This window comes from Larimichthys crocea, chromosome III (assembly GCF_000972845.2).
Source record: "Larimichthys crocea isolate SSNF chromosome III, L_crocea_2.0, whole genome shotgun sequence".
Taxonomy (NCBI): Eukaryota; Metazoa; Chordata; class Actinopteri; family Sciaenidae; genus Larimichthys; species Larimichthys crocea.
In genome coordinates this window covers 37822727-37844595 of record NC_040013.1, presented here as the reverse complement: position 1 = coordinate 37844595, position 21869 = coordinate 37822727, and the positions used below count along the sequence as shown (strand labels likewise).

The 21869-nt window shown below is 39.2% G+C and overlaps 1 protein-coding gene across 1 annotated transcript in view; it reads right to left on the bottom strand.

Moving 5' to 3' along the window:
• Positions 1–21869, bottom strand: part of fbxl17 (F-box and leucine-rich repeat protein 17) — a 204701-nt gene that overhangs the window by 45622 nt on the left and 137210 nt on the right. The window contains exon 9 of the mRNA XM_027277410.1: positions 16801–16877. Coding sequence (XP_027133211.1) covers positions 16801–16877 — 77 coding nt within the window. The remainder of the gene's footprint in view (positions 1–16800; positions 16878–21869) is intronic.

Genomic DNA, 21869 nt, shown 5'->3' with positions numbered 1-21869 from the left:
CGACCTCGCCATTTGGAGACGACTATTAAGGGAAACAAGTCTGCAAGAGGCGGAAAAAACATATGAGAAAATATTGATATGAACAACAAATGTGAATCAAGTGGCGCCCTGAAGGGTTTTCCTATATTGCTAAGTGTGGACACACACACATACTGTACGCACACACTAAACACGCACACACGTGGCCTTGCATGCATATAACATGAACATTCCCTTCATTAAGCCTCCAATTTCTCTGGTCACAAGAAACATTTCAATAAAGTCTCTTAATTAACATACACACCGATTAGAATGTCATGTTTCGGAATGGGTAGCAATCTGTCTTCCTGTCACTCTCTCCTTCACACACATACACACAATCACACATACACAAGCCTCCCAGCCAGTGACTTAATGGCTTTTTTCACCTGCACTTAGCAATGGACTATGGTCTCTGAATAATAAGTGGGAAGAAAGAGTAAAAAACAGGAAAGAGGGAGACACAGTAGGATTGAGAGCGAGAAAGAGATGCACTTCATGGTTTGACTGTCAATGTAAATGCCATATTCTATTGAGCATTTTATATTTCTTCCCTTATTTCACCAATTCTACTTTATTGATGCGTGTACTGGGAGCATTTCTCTGGAAACAGCAAGGACTGATATTAATGGATGTTGTCTACATAGGCCTACTTTATAATTGACTGAACAGCACGGGAAAAAAAAATAGAGGCAGGCCCTGAAAACCCTATTACAACCTTTCTGACTTAACAATAGAGACATAAACACAACCCACTTTCAATGTATTCTTTCAATACACGATACAGGCGGCCTCACTTCACTCCAATACAACAAAATACCCTTTCTCTGGCTACATTTGAGAAAGCAGAGAAAAAAAAAAGTTGGTACGCATTTGTATATTTGTGTGTATATACTGTATGTCTACCATCATTGTGTTAGCCAGAAGCCAAGGCCAATCTGATACCTCTGATTGTACTCAGAGGAGTGGAGAAATAGGGTGTCGATAAAATGCGTCTTATGCCACAATGGAGACGCGTTTGCTGCATTCCAATGGGGCTGCTTTGTTGAGCACCTGCGGCACAGAGCAGTCATACAGAGTGGAGAGGCACTCAAAACAATCGGCAGGCCCCTGGGTCTCACTAACCTAATCTTTAGAGACAAAGGAGGAAAATACAGATCCACAATTACAGCTAGGAAATGGAGTTTTATTCTCATTAGTTCTAGAAATAAGCTGCTAATGTATGTGCTTGTGTGGAGTGACTGTAAGTGCAGGCGATGTCATGTATGTATCTCTCGCAAAATGCTACATTTGGAAACACATGATGCATAAGAGAGCTACAATTTCCATAACGTAACATAACATAGCGCTGGGCCTGCAGATGGGGGAAAAAAATAAATAAAAAATGACTTTGTCATAGCTTATAACCAAACAATAAACAGAAAAACACAGCCAATGTTTACTTGAGCTCCCCAGGGAACGTCTATTGGTGTGAGGCAGGATCCCAACTGCCATTTCTGTGAGCTTATAGCTCTGCAGGTCTGTGTATCTGTGTGGGTGTGTATTTATGTAAAATCTCCCATGAGGTATAATGTAGACTAATAAGAAGTAATAAAGGTAATGTTGACCTTGTAACAGCTGGTTTCCTGCCAAACATAAGAGCCTGAAAGGTTGTCTTTGTGTGATACAGGGTGCTGTTTAGGCAGATCACTTGAGGGGGTTAACTAAACCAAAACCGAAAGCACATGCAATGTTGTTCAGTATTGACTATTTGTGTGAAAAGTTACCTATGTTTTACCTGACTTGATACTACGTTATTTGAGTGCCATGCCATCAGGTCATATTATTTTATATAACTTTTTTAAAACTCACAAGATATTCAATTACAAAAGCTCAACAAATAAAGTTATTCATTTGTTAACACCAACAATGCATTTCTCTTTTTACCATTCATTCATCATTTGATAGTAATGCTCCACTGTGATAGTTGTGAATAGATGTTAATAATTTAACAAATTTTGTCCCTGAAAAAAAAAAATCAAGTCATTCAACATCTTTGTAGATCTTTGAAATTGTGAACATATGCTGAAGAAAGCTGTGCACCAGTGCATGTAATAAACTTTTTCCACTCCATGCAATTGTAACACTGTTATAGAATGCATATCATTAAACTTTGGCAAAACTGTTGTAAACAGTAATGTTCAACAAAAACACTTGAGAGCTGTTGAATATTAACAATCCATGTACTGGTAAATGCAGATGCACTTTAACTAGTCACATGTGGATTGTCATTGCAAGACTACTCTAATTAAGAACAAAATGGCAAGGCAGCATCTTCTGGTGTCTCTGTATTATGCAACATATATATTAATGCTAACTTTCTTATGTTAACAGCATTACCAATTTAATCCTGCAATTCAATGTTTTTGCTAATTAATGGTTGTTTTGTAAATTAGCGTAAATTTCGGTTGAGTCCTGTCAAATACATTCCTTACCATGAGTTATGCAGAAATATTGTGGATTCGAGGAGAAAAAATGGTAACTGACCAACTCATTAAGTCCTTTAAGAAGTCAAGTATTGTGATTACTTTATTAATAAAAATAAAATGAGCATTGAATGTTTCTAATCTTAAGGGGAGTTGCTTTTTCTTGTTTTAACAGTTGATAGTGGTCATATTGGAATACTTTTGTGTCATGAAAGCACCATATGGCACTCATTAAATACTCATGTATTATTGGCTTTTACTAGTGCTTAAGTATAGGCAGATAATGATCCATTCTTAAAAGTGAAGGGCATGCTTGGAGTTCACTGATGAAGTTCAGACAAAAGTAATACAAATATCAAGAATGTCACAGTAATTGACTAGATTTCATGTAGCAGGAACGGTGAGATGATACAGGTCAAAAGAAAAAGGCTATAATATTATCATCATCAAATAAAGCTTTGCTGTTTGTACTGGAGGCTGCATGATAACGAAGCAGAAAAGCAAGGTCGAGTTGCGGTGTGATTTTCCGCTAAAGGTTACACGTCTCTACGGGACAGTACAGCAGATGAATATTGTATCTGCAGAGGTAGGCAGCCTTGAAGCAGTGAACTCCTGCAGCAGAAATGTTCAAACACAATTCATTGTTTGCTTTCCCAAGCTCACCTTTTCATGCATCATCTGATTCCATTCTCGTGTCTCTGTAGGCCCAACGCCACACTGCCTAAACATAAGCTTCGAATGGCCTTGAAAGTAGAACGGAAAATGATTGGATCTACATAGCCCCTCTGTGCCCTCCAGAAAATCCTGGTTAAGATAAAACTTGAGGATGAAGGTTTTAAAAAGAAAATCCACTTTCAGACACGTATTATTATACTGCTATTTACTGTGCTTAACATCAGTGTATTTAGGTCAAACTTCTCCTCTACTTCTACTTATGTCTACTGTACTTGTGCTTAGTTATATCACATTTTCGCCAAAAAAAAAACAAAACAAAAAAACACAAACAGCTTTTACAGATACTTTTGGTTTTCACTCGTGGACATAAGCGATAAGACAATTATAATGCTGATAAGTACAATATGAGCAGCAATGATACCAGGCAAGAAGAGAGTGAGGATGCTCTGCTTGATCAAAGAGAAGACACACAACCTTCACATTGGTCACACACAAACAGCATCAGAAACATTCACAAACATCTCAACAACTGAGCCAAAGTTACACATTAAAAAATCACAGATCACAGATTAAAATGTGTTGTGATTAATTCCATTTAAGCTACTCACAGTCTTTCATTGTAAGGGGCTTGGTGATGGTTTAAACAGAGGACACTTCCCTACAGTCGTAGAATTGGAGATGCTGAACAGGACACCTGCTATAGGACTGCACGTGTCCAGGTTTCACAGGATTAAGGAAGATCTCAAACAACACAATGGATCCAGAAATGCAAGGTGCAACGGTTTTTGAAATCGTGTTGAAGGGTTTTTATGGAGGACATTTTTTTTCAATAAAACAGGAACATATGTGTCTCTTCACCTGTCTGATAGTGGGGCATATGCACAAAACAACATAGAAACAAGCACTCGAAAGTCCAGGTACCTATTTATTTTGAAATAAGGCATCTGTGAGTATAGTACAGGTGTGCTTTGTACAGAAAAACAATACCACTGTTAATCAAATAGAGCCGGACTAAAACAGAAGATACAGTACTTTTTAAAGTATGTACTCACACCTCTGTGACAGCAAAACACTGAGAAGAAACATATAAAGCCATGCACACACAACCAAACACACTTGAGGATGGCACTCAGATACATGAGCATAAGCACAAACAGGCCTTCCCCTAGTGTCTTTTTCCTTAGTCAGGGTGTCAGGAATTTAATTGAGGGCTTACACTGCGCTCCCATTCTGCTAAGCCTCGCTATCTAGCCGGCCACACACTGCTCTCTCAAACTGCCTTCCACTGGTACATATCTGATTAGGGCTGCTCTGAAAATGAAGCTTTACAGGACATACCGATAACAGAGAGGATAGAAGGAGAAGGAGTGGGAAAAGAAAGATTACAATATGTAAAGAGGAGGCGAGGCGTGGACAGACTTGAGTGCCAAAGCGACAGGGACGAGTGTCGGGAGGAGTGTGATACTTTGAGGGAGGCAGAGTGAGGCCACGACATGCATCCATGGCAGAATCACATCAATTCAGTAACCACTAGAGATCTTTTAAGATTGACACAAGTGACATCACTGACTTCAAGGGACAGCTCACAGTATTCATAATTGAACCAGTAATACAATATTTCATTCTGATAGAGCATTTCAAAATTTCAATTAACTTTGAATGAATTCATATAGTTAATCATCTATTTTATATCACCCCCAGGAGTTTAATTAATCACATTTCAGCCGTTCTTCCATTCATTAACCTGAACTCATAAGCCAGGGTAGCCTTATGTCATTTCAAATACTCCCTTTGATTTGTTTTGGCCAAGTAATTGAAAACAATATTAATTTATTTTTATAAAAATGTAAGTGCCTTGAGATATTGCTCTGTCAAAATTAAAAGCAGATGGATTTAAGAACTTGTTAAGGTAGCCAGCTTTCCAACAAAACCCAGCTTTGTTTTCAGAAAAGCATTTGTCTCTATGTGAGAGACTGAGCAGTGCAACATACTCAACCTATGATGCTGCATTTGGAGTCAAACCTCCTACAATTATTGTTAAGTTTACTGCATGTTTTTAACTGGTTGGATATGATTTCTAAATGAATATTAAAATTGATTGAAAGTATCAAAACTAACACTGTAAATAAACGAAAGACATCCTTCCAAATGTAATTTGTATAATCTGGCCTCATCCTAAAATCAGTAGCCTTTATAGAGACTATACCATATTTGACAAATGGGTAAAGTGGGTCCAAAATAACTCTTGTTATTTAATTTACTACAGAGAGTTTTGGCTTTAAGGTGCAGGCAACAACCTCACTGCCATTTGAACAATCCTTCACATTATACAAAACAGACACATGCTGAATGAAGCACATGTGCTATGGTACAGTAAATCAAGGTTATGCCAAGACAGCAAACCCCTGTTGCCTTTTATGTTTAACGAGCAGTGATTTACAGATGCCTTTCCTCATATAATCATATACATGCATACATACAAACAGACACACCAGGTATAATGGCAGAGGTTTGGTCTGTTGTATCAGTATTGATCAAATGATGAGCGGGGATAGCCACCACCCTGTGTGACGCTGTGGTGAATTACCAAAGCTGCTGCTGAAGCCTGCTTAGGAGTCACAAGCTAGGCCATTTAACGTGGCTGATGCGTTCCGTATTATAGCCATTCCCTGTCAACTGAATGATTTACAGTACTTTTGTCAAACAAGAGAGCAACAGCAGGTAAAGACATCATATGGGCAGATAGAGGGAAAAAAGGAATGAGAGCGAAGAAATGAAAAAAAAAAACTGACTTCAGGAACCAATGAAAAGTGAGGAGTGAGAAAATATATGATGACATTACGAGTCCAAATGAAAAGTGACCTTTAAGTAGAAATAGATTTTGCATTTAGATACATCAATAACCTTCCTGTAAGCAGAGGAATCCTACAGGGATAAACACAGGGATGTTCTCTTGTACAGCGGCCACCATGGTGGACTAAACCATGGCAACAATAGGAGGTAAATGACAGGTCAAAGGTGAGCGTCAGCAGGAGGAAATGACATCAGCGGGAAGTATGAATAAACAGTGGGGGGACAATCATCCAATACAAGGAATGACCTTGCAAGGGATTAGCAGTGGCATTATCTCTCAAATATACAGATGTAGAAAAATGAATGAGGGGGGTGACCTTGCAAAAACAAAGTTTGTAATTTCAAGTTTTCTGCCTTTGAAAGGGAGACAGGTAATCTCAATGATAGCATGCTGCTACTAACTTGGAGCAGATTGCTATTTAATTTCTAATGTTAAATCTAATTGTTCAAACTAAAAAAAGGAGCGTCTTTTTGCAAGAGATTGCATTTTGATGACTATTACGTGTATGTATATATATATATATATTGTTCTGGTTTTATCCTTGGGTCTGTAGTTAATATTAGTTTAGTAATCATGAGCTAATATTCTTGTAACCTTGGTACTAATATTACAAAAACAGCACAGAAAAAAAAACACTACCCGAGAAGCAGTTCACAGTTACATGCACAGTTCAGAGATTAAATTTTAAAAAAGAAAAAAAAGGCAACTGCCGGCCAATCTTAAAAAATGAAGCATTCATTAAGCCTCATCATTGAAGAAGAAATCTCAATTGAAGAGCATGCTCGTACTATTACATGCTGCTTCTGCTTTTGGTCTTTTTAGAAACCTAACTACAGTACCTTCCTAAAACAGCTACACTGAATATTTAGTTACTTGGTGGGCTTTAGACAACTGAGGGTTTTAAGCTTTGCCGACTCTTTTGTATTACTAAATCAGATAATCCTGAGATATCCGAAAAATGCCAAAGGCCTTTTGTGATTACCAGTCTGATATCGACATGAAGCCTATTTAAAAATCAAAAGTGTAATCATTAGTCACACATCCTGGTCACATTTCTAGAAATAATACCTGATAATATTATTATATAGCTTTCACAGGACTTTTCAACATCACTGTATCACACCACTAACTCTTGGAAGACATGGAGTAAACCGTTATCAGCTGCTCTTAAATTAGTCATGGGTATTCCAGCAAAGTTCTGTAGTTGCAGCATAGTGTGCTTAGCTGTCTGTCGGTCTGTAGTAAACCAGCATCGTTGAATGGAAACAGGTTTTAAACACACATATTAACAATTACTTTTACTTTTCATGTCATCATCTCATTATTTTGTGGAGATACTTTCGTTTGACGTGAAATATAATCTTAAAGAACGCCTGCATCTGGTGCACATAAATCATATTTATTTAAAAATTCCGCATATTACTGCAACATCTTTCAGATAATGCCAACCGTTTTGTCATTGTATGTAATGCTGCAAAAATGCTGAAAAATAACAAATATATCAAAACCCAAACAAAAATGTTAAGAAGACAAAAGAAGACAAATCAAATTAAATCAAATAAATCACTAGAAATACAGCACCAAAAGGATGGAAAAGAAAGAAAGAGCTCTCATGTACAGTAAGTAGGCAACTCCCTAAAGGCCAAAATGAGCCAGAACTAACTACACAGCCCACAGCAGGGTTTCATTCCCAAATCTGGTCACCAACACACATCAACGTAACCTAGAGGACAGCTCCATTTGCGCCTGAGAGAGGTGAGGAGGAAGATGACAAGAGTGGGAGAGAGTAAGAGAGCAAGACAGTGAGGCAGAGGAAGGAAGGAGCGTGGCAATTCAGCAGGAAATAAAAGGAGCTAACCACAGATAAAGAGAAGCCTCAAGTCATTATAACAATACTGAGCATTTTACACCTGTCCACGGGCTGTATCAGAGCTACTCTGAGGCAGTGGCACAGTATATGTGATGCTGCCCCTGGTGAAATACTTGTCATATCTAGACACATACATATACAGACACACACACAATGGAACTAATAAGAAAAATAAGAAAATGCAGTGTTTCACTTCTATAAACAAAAAAAAACAACCTTATAGCCAGCAATAACATCTTCTACAACTTACACAGCTTGGTGTTATTGAGTCCCAGGGGCACACTTAAAGCATGCTGTTATTAGGAACTACAGGGCTGAGATGATGGTGTGAGAGAGAGAGAGGAAGAGGAGGAGATAGAGAGAAGAGAGATAAAACAAATGGACCATTTATATCAAAGCTTTATAAACACACATGGGGCCTCTTGTTACTAAAGCTACCTCTATCTAGAACAGAAGTATTATTGTCATCCGGCAGCTCACAGATACATGATTATATCCTTTCGGCACCATGTACACACACACACACACACACACACACACACACACACACACACACACACACACACACACCTTCGTACACAGGGACACATACATCTGTGTACACAGAGAGAAAAAGACATTTACATATAAATCTGTATATAAACACACACAACCAAGTCATTTCGATCTTTCTTCTCCATAGACTTAAGCCTAAAATAGCAGAGGCTTAAGTTTTTGTTTTTTTTTTCACCAAAAAAAAAAAAAAAAGTTACAGCAAAGTGTGTGTGCCCGAAATTTGATAGTGTGAGTGAAGGAAGATATTAGCATGAGCTCAAGAGAGCATCTATAATATGTGTGTACTGCCTGTGTGATTGCGTTTGCGTCTGTGTGTGTAAATGCAAGCAGGACTTGCCTGGCCGTAATCCTTGAAGCAAGTGTGTGTGTTCGCTTGTATGTGTGTGTGAGAGAGAATTATTGTGTGAGTGTGTTTGTGTGTGACCAGTAAGATGGTAGACAGCATAAGCCCCAGCCTTCACAGCTTAAGCCCCCCTCACTTTTCTCCCCCATAAGGCAAACAGTAGATAGACCGCAGGGCTTAGCTGGAGAAAGAGGAGGAGAGGACAATATATGGAAACTAATTCAATTTCAGCCTCTTTGCGCTGCTCCCCAATCTGCAAATACCACCACAGCCTGATGTAAGGAAATGGAAATCTCGACTCAACTACACACTATGAAGAATCTGTAGATTGGAACCCTATGGAAGTGTACTTATGCACTTGAGCAGCGGTCATCCAGTTAAATGACTTCCCTCTGTGGAGGTTCAAGTCCAGCCTCTCAGGCTGTTTCTGCTCCCTCTTTACCCGTCACCCTCTCAATTTTCCTGTATATCATCTAATGAACTTTCCAAACTTGCAAATGGTGGGAAAACCGTCATCTTTTTTATTCTCTGCAGAATGGCCACTTTGCAGTTTCCATGAGTAAAGCCAAAAGCAAACTTTTTCTGATACTTACTTCTGGGTTCTATTTATTGAATTTTTTTATAAAACTAGTAGTTTAAAGAAAAGAGCAGATTCTGTGTACGTTTAGTACATTTAAGAAAACCTTACAAATTCAGTGCGGTCAGTTCACTGTGAATTGGCTGCTTTTCTCTGTTTGATAGAATTGTATAATGGACATCTTTCGACATCTATCTTAGATGAATTGCTAATTACAAAAATCGTTAGTTTCAGCCCTTGATAACACAAAGAAAACATTAGCACCCAGTGCTCCAGCGTCCAGGTGGTCTAACAGTCTAGCTCTGAGCTTGGTGTAATGCTGGTTGTTTTCCCCACGGCTCCAACCACTCTCATTGATTTGCAGAGATAATAACCCACTTTATGAGTCTTTGCCCTCACCATGTCCAGTAGCACTCTGCAACATATGTTACTCTCTCCCTCTCCCCATCCCACCGTCTCTCCTACCCCTCAAGGAGAAAACACACAACTTATGAATTTTCCTAGTTGGTGCTATTTCTGTGTGTCACTGCTCCATTGGTTTTTAGGGTCTTGGTATGATATGGAAAAGGGTCATGGCAGTTGGCCTGTGGGCTTGGCTTCCTACAATTCCTTTGTTTTACGCTTAATGGAACTGATGTCAGGAGGATTGTCCCTCTGTACTTCTCCTGTTAAGTTGTGCTGTGGAGGTTACACTCTTCTGCGTTTCAAGTTACAAGGTGAATAAAAATATATTTAACTCTAGAAGACCTCACAGATTTCACACACTATGTTGTTGATATTTACTGACCATTGAGCAATAGCACTGATAAATATATTTGATATAAATGGCTGTATTCAAATGCTTTATTTATACCATACTCAAAAAGCTGGATTCAAACAAACAGGCTTAAGTAAAACTAAAAATGTCTCTACTACCTTCACTATCCTATACAAATGACCATGATCTTTGACAGATCCACCAATACTAAACTGCAAACCAAACCAAACATTACCTTTTACTTTACGCACACACACATCTATACACTCACAACAACACTCACAGCGGTGATACAGACAGACAAAGATTGCCTATTGACTTGCGCCCCTTTGCAGCCCACATAAATCTGCCGTGCTGCTCTGTGCATTTTAATCGACTGCTTTAAGAGTTACATTATTTACCTACTGAATGCCAGACAGAGAGGAGCAAACAAGCTATTACACTATCTAAGTTTACATCGCATTATGTTTCACAGCACTTAGGACTGTAGGTGGTGAATAAATGCTTAGTAAACAAACAAGATGGAGGGAAAACACACAAGAGCTCAAAGAGAAAGAGAGACGTGGAGAAGAAAACGACTGAAAGACATTAAAACTGCTGTATGAGAACAGCCCACGCAAAAAACAAACAACATTTTACATCATTTCTATGTCACCTTGTTTTATTATGCTACATGTAAATACTAATCATATCTTTTAAACAATCCTCACTTTTTATTTATTGCCATGATCCCAATAGTGTGTGACATTTCAAAAACGGCACCATGCTATGCAACCATGGCTTGCAAGAATAGATATCATGCTGAAGGGTTTGACATGTACATCAATCTCACAAATAGTGCAGAATAATAAAAAGTGAACACTGGCTTAAGGTTAAAAGCTAGCACGGTAAGTCTTGTGGTTTGAGTATACCGTAATGCCCTCATCACACTGTTATATGGGAGCATAACGATCACATGTCATTTTCATAGTCGGTGAGATAGCTGCTGTGCTGTTTCAGATGCTTTAATGCCAAGTAACCTCATCTTGTAAAAAGCGCTACTGTACTCTGGGGAGTGAGCGTGTATCAAAATTTCCCCAGTGGCAAGAGAAACCTGTTAAAGTACACAGAAACTCAAACAAAGGCATGTAAACAAGCATGCAAGTCACACACATACCCACACATCAGCAAAGACGCACCCATACAGCCATACTTCATTCTTGAGGTTCTGCTTAAGGGGAGGGGAAGGGAAGCCCCATCTATCAACATTCAGTACATTTAGAGTAAAGCGCCGCAGATGAAAGTGAGAGCTGAAAGATGAATGGAAAGAGGGATGAGAAGGGAAAAGAGAGGAGGGAAGAGGTTTGGTGTTGGGGGAAAAAAAAAGAAAAAAGGGAGAAAATTGCGGATGTATGTTAACTACGTGAGAGCTTTGAAAGGGGGTGATCAAATAAGAGAATACGACACTAAAGATTGAATGACAACAATAATCGCACAAGCTAACACATGAGTAAATACAGATGGACATAACAATGAAATGCACAATCTGAGAAGCTCAGTCCTTCTTATACAACAACACAACACAATCATAACAGTCTGGAAGATGGGCTGTCATTGCCAAGATTTCTTATTAGGTGCAATATAGTTGCAAAGTTTGAGGAGACACTTGTTTAGGAAGTTTGTTTTCTTTTCCACTGTGGCCTAACATTATCCATACAAAATATGAATAGGACTTTGACTTCTATCAGTGTTGAATTCTGAAATAATCCCTCCCACATCGCAACTCTATAGCAGCTCTGCTTGAAGTCCTTTAAAAGCAGACCAAAGCTGCTCCTTTTCTTCCACCTTACTCATACATAGTCTCCCTCAGGTGTCTCTCTCTCGATCTTGTATTCGCAGATGAACACAGGAGGCCATGACTGACAAGGTAAGGGATCGTGGGGAGGCGTGCGGGTGAAAGAGGAGAATTACCATATGTAAAGAACGAAGGTGCCAAGGTCTCCCTTTTTGTCTCCAGAGAAAGCAGGTGGGCTACAAGGGACAAGATAAGCACAGGTAGATGGACCCAGCCACAGTGCAGGCACTCAAATGGAATCATGTGAATGCAAAACACACATGCAATAACAAGAGACGCACACAGACAATGAGTGGGAGACTGAGAGGCGACAAGGTAGTATCGCTGTCTATCCAGGTGTGTGGAAGATACAGTATGGGTCAATGAGGATGACAGGGGTGGTGAACAGATCTGATTAGCACTGGGAGCGAAGCTGAGAAGGCTTTCTCATCAGGATCAGCTTTCAAACCAACGTTATAGTGGTACTTTTATTTTTGCTGATGAGCAAACTGAGACCACGCTGTCTGTATACCTATGGGAATAGAGAACTGTGGTGGTCTTCCTTTGTTTTGTTTTTTTTATTCTACCATGTAAGCGTAGTTGAAAAAAAGGGGCAAGCGTGGTGTCTTGTGACTTTCAGGTAACTGCATAATGCATTCACATGCATCCATTTGTGTGTTTGCACTGTGATTATGTCCATCCACCTGCAGACCTTATCTTGTCCCCACCTGTTTTATCGGGAGAGAGAAAGAAAGACCTTGCCACCTCTGCGCTTCACATTTACATAATTCTCCTCTTTCTGCCGCAAGCCTCTGCACGATCCTTAACCTTGTCTGGGCAGCTGTAGTTCAGGAGGTAGAGTGCATCACAGAGATAGCGGTCCGATCTCCGTGCTCCTCCTGTCCCACAGGGGTCCTTGGGGAAAGACGACGAACCCCAAATTGCTCCCAGAGGTCAAGCCAGCACTTTGTATGGTAGCTCACTGTTAATCAGAGTGTGTGAGTGTGTATGTATGTGTCTGTGAGCGAGGGACAAATTATACAGTGCTTTGGACAAAAGTGTTATATAAATGCAACAATTTACCATTTATGCTGACTCATTCCAATTGTATCTTCTCGGGTGCAAGTTTTTAAATCTTATTTTCATTATCAAGTCATTCATAACAGCTCAAATAATTTCAACAGACCCGTCTATCTCAGGAGATTTTGGAAGGCTTTTTTTTTTTCTCTGAATCCATTTCTAGACCTTAAACGTCTCCAACTCACACTAGCACCACTTTAACAATTGCAACAGGACATTTCAATATATAATTACTGAATGTGTTGAAAAGTGTCTTTACAGCCCGGAAAGCCTAGTAGTGGCAGTGATAAATGAGTGCTCTGAAGATTAGGGGTTCTTACACAAAGGGTCAGGACTTGAAATTGCTGAAAGGCCTGCAGCTGGAGGGTCGCCATATGAAAAGATGAGTATTGTATTATCTAAAAAACTTTGAGTCCCAGGGTAATACTAAATGTTTTCCATATGGATTCCCTGCCTTTGAAATCCACACAAACTACTGAGCAATCCTGGTGTCTTGAGGCCATACTGTACTTCATGTTTCTGGATAGCCTTCACAACGCTTCTGTAGAGTCAATAGTCAATATCAATAGTCAAGAGTGAATATCATTAACTATATAATTAGTGGATATTAAATGGCAATAAAAGTGTCGTTTTGTAGTTTCACTTGTTTTACTGAACTTAAAATGACTTTGTTGTTTGTGCACTTGTTATTTTTTCTTTTCTTTTCGTAGTACCTGTACCTTTATGCACTTATTTTGTGCCTCTTGACATGATGTTGGTTTATGGGCACATATTACAGTGTTGATACCTGTGTGTGCATTTGAACTGGTGTGTGAGATGGATGTTAATAGCTTTTGAGAATGTCAGAAAAGCCCGAAAAAATAATGCTCGTACAAAAAGTAGTACAAAGAAAACAGAGTATGGAATGAAAAGACGTGGGATGAAATCTGGACAGAATGCTTTTAGAGGTTTGGCAAAAAATCTTTCACTCCTGTAACCATTATTCATCATCAATCATTACTTACAGGTGTTATGACATATGTGAATTCAACAGCTATATCAAAGAATCCAGGTGTTTAACAAGTCTTCATACTGAGATGAATACAGCCAAAATGTTATTTAAGCTAATTGGTTTTAATGTTCTTTGATGAATGAAGGGGAAGGCAAGGAAGTTTGCTGTGTTTTTTCTTCTTCGTGGCACTAATAGGGCTTTCAGTAAGATCATTACGCCAAAAAAAAAACTCTATCCTCGCCTTTTCCATTTGTTTCCTCTTCCTCAAAAAATAATCTCCAAAACCATCTGCACTGAGAGTAAAATTACATGTTGCCTAGCTCTCTCTTTCTGTCATCTAAACCTGTCTTTATGTCTGTCCTCAAAGCTCCTATAAAATCACACAGGAAGCAAACGCTGGGAGGAAAAAACAGAACACTCAAACGTAAGAGGCTTGTGGACATCTCAAATGCACTCAGAGAGGCCATTAATAAAAATAATTAGCACAGGAGATGGGCGGAAAAAATAGGGGCCAGCTTGGCTGATGTAAAATCTCATTTCTGTTATTTAATTTATCAGGGACTGAAGCAGGAAATCCACAAATCATTTTGTTAGAGCACAGAGCTCCTACAACAGGCATCTCTATCCTTGAAGGACACACGTACACACTCCTACAACAGGCATCTCTATCCTTGAAGGACACACGTACACACACACACACACACAAATACACACAGATCCCATCATCAGCCAAAGGAGGCCTGAGGGGTCATTAGTGAAGGAAGAAGATCAGATATCACCAATTCATCTTGGTCAAAATGATTAGAGAGACACAGAGATCGAGAGGGATATGTAAGGGGGTGCTTGTGTGCATTCCTGGTTTAGTGTACTATTGTGATCTTACGGTCATTCATCAAACACCAGAGGACACACGCCCATGAAACATTTTACGCACACTCACTTGCAGTTAAGGTTCAAGTTCAGAGAGGTCAAGGTGATTATTGTCACACAGAAGTCAGCAGCAAACTGCAGCTTGTGTTGGAGAATAATCAAATCTACACTCTGTGGCAGCACACATGACATACTGTAGTTTTGTTGGGACAATTAGTGTTTTCTTCCATATCTGTTGTCACTTCTTAATAAAAAAAACCACAAGGGGATGGACAAAAAAGCATACAGAGGGAAAAAAGACAGTAGCTGGCGATGTAAACTGCTAACTGTCTAATACATCGCTCGGACAAATATAATTATGTGGTTTGCTGAAAAAATCAAAATGGGTCAACATTATAAAAACTGGATAACACATTCCAAGATCACGCCCGATTCATTTTTTAGACAGTTGCTTACTGGCCGCATACGCCAAAACCAATTTTCAGGCTTCCAATAGTCCCTCTCCAGCCGAGCCAATAGAGAGCACACATGCTTGAGCCTTCCTCTGGCTAAGCCAGCTGACTTCCCGTTGGCTCCCCACACACGAATGGGATAAGAGGCTCTTTTAGACTTTGCAAAATTATATGTGACAGAATGGATCAAACTCTGATCATACAAAGAGTCTTTCTGGATGTTTGTGACACAAAAACATCATTGTGCAGAAACTCCTTTTCTGTCATAGTTGGAAATGGATAAAAAGTCATTTTTTTAAATTCATTTAGCCAGACTATAATGTTTTACGCCAACCAATACCCCAATTATCACATACAATGTCTCAGTGGGCTTTATAGGCTCACACAAAACCAGCTCGCAATCTAAGTTCTCTAAACTCTCGGATAAACACAATGGGACTAACAAGCAGAAGGCTTCTTGATCTCTTATCTCTTTTTATCTTCTGTGTGAAATTTTCAATAGGCTAATCATTCAGACAACAGCCAGTTAAAAAAGGCAAAAAACAAACAAAACTGAAGCAATAAGTCGTCTGTAAGTCGCTTTGGATAAAAGCGTCTGCTAAATGCAATGTAATATTGTGTTTAACTGAAAATAGGTACCAATCTAAACTAAATGTAAAGGCTCTTTACTTTATCCCCAAAATAAAATAAACAAACAGGACGAACAAAAAGGAGCCCCATTAGTTTGTTATATCATTAGTCCCTTTTCAATTTGCAATCCGCAAATTTGAAAAGATTCAATCTGACAATGGTGAGTGGGCATAACAGAAAAAAAAAAGAAAACAGCTATTCAGAGTACATGGGACTAATCTGAAAGCCAAACTTACCTCAACAATCAAACTCAAGTAAACACGCTTTCATCCCAGTTTAATGGTCTTTTTGAGCACAATGCGGATGGCTATTTTGATTTGCAAAGATGATTGGAAACACAAGTGAGAAAAATTAACTTTGATTTTCTTATACTGAGTGTCTCTCAAAAAGAAGCCACCCAGAAAAAGTAGATGGCTACAAGCTGTTATTGGTGAAACTATCAGGTACACACACACACACAAAGACACAATAGAGAACATTCAAAACACAAGCAGTGTTACTTAGCATTGCACTCTTCAGTACTGCAGTACTTCATCTGTGTATTGTACTTTAGCTGACAAAAGACTCCAATATTCTCCAAATTGGTTTAGCTTAAACTATTTCTACTTTAAGGTGAACCTCTAACTACAATATGAACATCTATGATCGGCGCCAAGGAGATCCAGCCAACATTACTTTATTCTGTGTGAAACTTTTCAATAATATTTTTACTGTTTGCAAGTCTCACAAGGCGCCGAGTCGTAAAATCAAATGAGTCCTGAATCATGGTAGAGACTGTGGGCAATAATGGTTATGAAAATAATATTGGAGTTTGACTGCAACAAAGGGACAGTGATTGAAAGTATCCTACCGTGGTCTGTGATTTTACAAGACACAAGATAGAGCTCCTTCAGACTTCTTCCCTCCTTGGCGATGATTTCCACACACCTACAGAGAGACACAGAGAAAGAACAAATGTTTAAAGTGTCACCTCAGGCATTTGTGTTTTGTTTCTTTCTCTCAAACTCCCTCTTGCACACACACCCATACGCAGGATTATTCCAAAGTAAAGGTTAAATAGTACAGCTGCAGGGTCAGAACTGTTCACATATCCTGCCTCTGCTTCTTTTAACACACATTAATAATTAAACACCTGATCTGATCAAGGAATCACAGCAGGAGTATATGTGTGTATTTGTGCATGCAAGTGCATGTATAGACACTCACATATGAGCTTGCTCACTTCAAAGAAGGATATCTGCATTCAGCCCAGTGCTCCGGCCCAAAGGACCTACAGATGTGTGTGTGTGTGTGCGTGTGAGATCGAGAGCTTATACACCAGGGAGGGCTAGAGGGAAGATCAGAGTATCTGTATCAAATGATTCTTTTTAAATGCCTATAATGAGAGGAGTGTGTGCAACAACTAGATTTTGATCAATGTATTTGACCTATTAACCTTCAGGGGAAAATGTTTTGATCTTTATGCTGGTGTTCTGTCATGAATATTTATGAGACAAAAGAGACAAGCACACACACACGCATATTGTACAGCTCTCTCGTGTTAATGTGAAAGCGGAGCTGTAAAAAAAACTGTGATGTTGATGTTGTCTTCCATCACTGAGCTTCATGTCAAAGTGAAACAAGAACAATATTGAGGTCTGGTGCTCACTAAGAACTGTGTTCTTACACTTTCACGCAATTTGACTGACAACTGAGGTTATTCTCAAATTCATTGCTCATATTCACCCATCTATGTTGGCTGGCTTATCTCACCATAGGCCAAGCATAATGCGCGAGGACTTGCTGAGAGAATCTGAGCTTCTTTTCTTTCATGTTTTTTTTATGCCACATACTCACTGTCTCGCAAACCGGAGTGAAAATAGGACACACACAAACAGGGAATTCACTACGGAGAAATTTCCGCTCGAAACAAAACTTGATTTGTAAGCTAGTGTGTTTTTTTGTTTGTTTTTTTTGCTCCGGGATTCATTTAAGGTGACACAAGTCATGGATTTCACTTGATGTGTAACATATCACACCGCAAGATCAAGGAGGAAAGGTGCTGCTGAAAGAAAAGTTAAAATGTGTGTCATATTTCTCCTTCTTTCTGAGTGGAGCCAAAGCTGTTAAAATTTGCACTGACCTGTCTGTTTTAGTTCACTGGGCTGCATCTTCATATTTCACATTTTCTATTAAATTCCATTGCCCCGCGAGCCTCTCCATGTTAGGTAGTACCTTTCCTACCTTTTCATTGTCCTCCCACTTCTCCCTGTTTATTTTTCATCCTGCCTCTAACTCCATCTTTTCCATTTTCTATCTTCAACTATTTTCTCTCTGTGTGGCCCGCTCTGAGATCTGGATAGAAGAAAAACTACACTCTTGAAAAGACCTGTTACAATTGGTCATTCCTGACTGAATCTTGTGCTGTAGTCACCTTAGATTACATTCAGTTAAGCCAGCAGGATCACAATATCATGCTGTGTGTCTTGGGGCTGTGGCATTAGAGCTGCTAATGAAGGAAAGCAACTGGGAAGAGTTGGTGAGGAAACTGAAAAAAATCTAAAATAAATAAAGTGCAGCGACAAAGGCCAAGGCAGAAGATCCTCTGGGAGCTTGTTACACTGTGCCCAGGGTCAGAGCAAAAGCAATTAGACCATACATCAATGAAGAGAGATGGAACACGACTACAGCAGGAAACAGAGTCAGTAGAGATCTTGATACAGTAGCAAGAGGTTGAACAGAGGCATAGGACCATGTCATGGGAGACTGACAGAGCTACAAGAAACAAATACGACAAAGGAGAAGGAGTAAGAGGCCAGAACAAGGCCATAGTAAGGTGAAATAAGAGGATTGAGGAGACAGCAGAGGAGACGAGGGAGGACGGCGCAGAGGTGTGGAATGTGATGGCTAAGGCATGGTTCAGGCCACATGAAAGATCTTCAAGAGGCAACAAGCTCCCACCCACCTCCACTCAAACCCCACAAGGCTCAGCTGACATGAATTAGTGATCTGCTCGCTTTCAATAATGTACAGAGCCTGTGACAAAAGCCCCAGTTGGAAGTGTTGTGCATACTGAACATTTAGATAGAGGCAATGCTACAGGAGATAACGTTGAGATGAGAACATTAAGATGCAGAATAGCAAGGTGGTTGAGTTGGAGAAGACGCTGGTGATGCTGAAAAAGGGAGGAATAAGCAGGATGAAAAGAGGAATGAGGGACTTTGGAGGAGGAGGAAGAAAGAGGAAGGAGGAAGATGGAAGGGGGGGATGAAAAGAGGGTTGATGCAGCTGATGCAGGTAAGTGGGATGAAGGATTAGAAAAAGAAGAGGAGGAGGAGGAGAACGTATGAAGGATCATGATGATGAGGATACAATGTGAAGTGCAGGAATAGGAATAAGGTTGAGAATGGAAAACAAAGAGTGGAAGATGTGTCAGAAAATAGAAAAGAGCAGAGATTCAGGAAATTGTAAAAAAAAAAAAAAAAAAAAAAAAAAAAGAAGAAGTGAAGAGAGGAGGAGGAGGAAAGGAGGCAGACGGTACAAGATGACAAAATCTGAAGGGTAAGAAAAAGCGAGGGTTAATTAGGATGATTTAGAACAATAGCAGAAAAATGACGGAGTGCAAGACGATGAGGAGTAAATGATGATGACAAGTGAACAAGCCCGAAAAAGTCAAGTTGTCTGCCACCATAGAGGGCGAAAGATGCTCTCACAAATATTATTGATGCATAAAAAAAAGTCCAGAGAAATCACTTTGTTATAGTTATGAGGCAAGCTAATATACAGCTCAAGGCCACTTTATCCAATAAAATGACAATAAAACAGTTTCCATGACAACTGCATCTTTAAGTGATTAGTGTAACCGGCAGGCAGGAGAGAGAGAAAGGACCAAGGGAGTGAACCTCATCAGGGGTCAGTGTGTGTTTGGCTCACTGTCACCGTGCTGTCGGCACAAACAGCTAGAGGTAAACAATAAAACTGTCACTCCTCTCTGTATCTCATTCTTTCAGTAGCATACAAACAAAATCAAACTTTGGTTTGGTTCTCGGCATGTCTGGGATTCATACACACATTTTCTATCTAAATTGAATTACTGGACTTACACAACTGGACCTCGAGGACTTTGCTTAACCCTAAAACATCTTTCATATTTAATTTTGTTTGCTTGCCAGCCAGCCAGCTAATGCCTCCTGCCAGAGAACTTAGCCCTTGTTCGACTCCACATTCAAGGATAAGAGACTGTAAATTATAGTAAAGGAAAAAAAAAAGAAAGAATTGGTCCTAATGACAAAACACACATCTCCTACTTCAAACAGAGGAAAGATTTGTTACTCAGTAACAAAGGAAACTTTCTGTAGAGTAAATGTATCGGAAAGTAATTTAATAATCTCTCTGAAACACCTTGAAGAGGTGCAGATGCTGCTATGTGTTTCCATAGGATCATTTGCATTGCCGATACATAGCTGCTCTTCCCTTAGAGTTTTTAAGCAGAAAATTCAATTATCTTACTTTAAAAACCACGGTAACTACACCATCACTTATTCATCTTGTGATTAACTAAAGTATTTTCCAGGGTCTTTACATGTAAATGAGGCCCGAAGGTATGACAAGTTAAGTAGTGTTGATTAAGGTGGAAATGCCACTCATTGAGGAACCTAGATGTTTTTTCTCCTTCCAGCCATTTATTTCACAGTATTAAATTTTCTCTTGGGCCATATTTGCCCAACCTCTGCTCACTGCCATTTCAAAACTCCATACACTATATTATCTTACTGAAAATGTATTTAGGTTTTGGAAACGGCTGTGGCCTCATTACGACTTATTTCTATTAAGTTGCAAATAAATTGAACATGGTTCATCCTATTAAAATGTTATTTATATGCACTGAAGAGCATTATTGCAAATAGTTTTTAAATAACGCTGCAGAGCTCTTGAATAATAAAAGGAAAATGGTAGAACAGCATTATCAGTGGGATAAATTTATATCTGTATAATACTGAAGGTTAGGAAAATGGAATTTTCAAGTCATGGCCAACACTTCTTTTCACCCTCGCAGCACAGAGCTCTAGTGAGTCATCAACACCTCAGAAAACTAACACTTTTACAGCCCTGACCAGTGTATTTGATATAAAAAAAAAGGGGGTGGAGGGGATTAGCACTCAGGAAATGATCGAGCAAGCGGCAGATTACCAACTCTATCTGAGCTCTATACCATGTTCCCTTATAGGCCAAGTTGCCTTTGACTGTGTTTTATTTGTGTGTGTGTGTGTGTGTGTGTGTGTGTGTTTTGTTGTACAACCAGAGGTTAAACCTTGACAAAGCCTAGTGATCAGCCCTTAATCCCAGCTCACTGTTTGATCAAACTTAATCTCTTATATGATGTTATTACTGTGGTCAAACTTAAAATGAGCTAAATTAGGAAGCTTTGGTGATTTAAGGTTTACATTGTGCACTGATTTTGTTGTTTTTCATTTTAATTTATTTGGTTATTTATTTTTTATTTATTTATTTAGTCTAAATGGTTAAAATTCCAGAGTAATGGTTTTCAAAATAAAAGCTCCTGTTAGATACATCTAAATATACAGTGTATCTAAATCAAGATACACTGTATATTTTTTACTTGTGCAACCTTTTTGTGGAACACAGGAGACTTCCAAACACAAGTCCAACCACTTTCCTGAACAATGTCCATGCAGCAAACTGGAGGGAGTCTACAGCGAGTCTCAACGAGGATATGTGGGACAAGAAAGTATGGACAAAGAGAGTGAGGGACAACCAAGTGTTTGTGCTTGTGTGAATGCATGCATGTGTCTCTCAGAGGTGAAGCTAATCTTCTTTTATACAGCACAGCCAGAGGTATCCAAACAAGCAGGCAGCAAGAGGAAGAATAGTAACAATACTTGAGAGAAACTGAGGTCCATATTTATCACAAAGACTGCA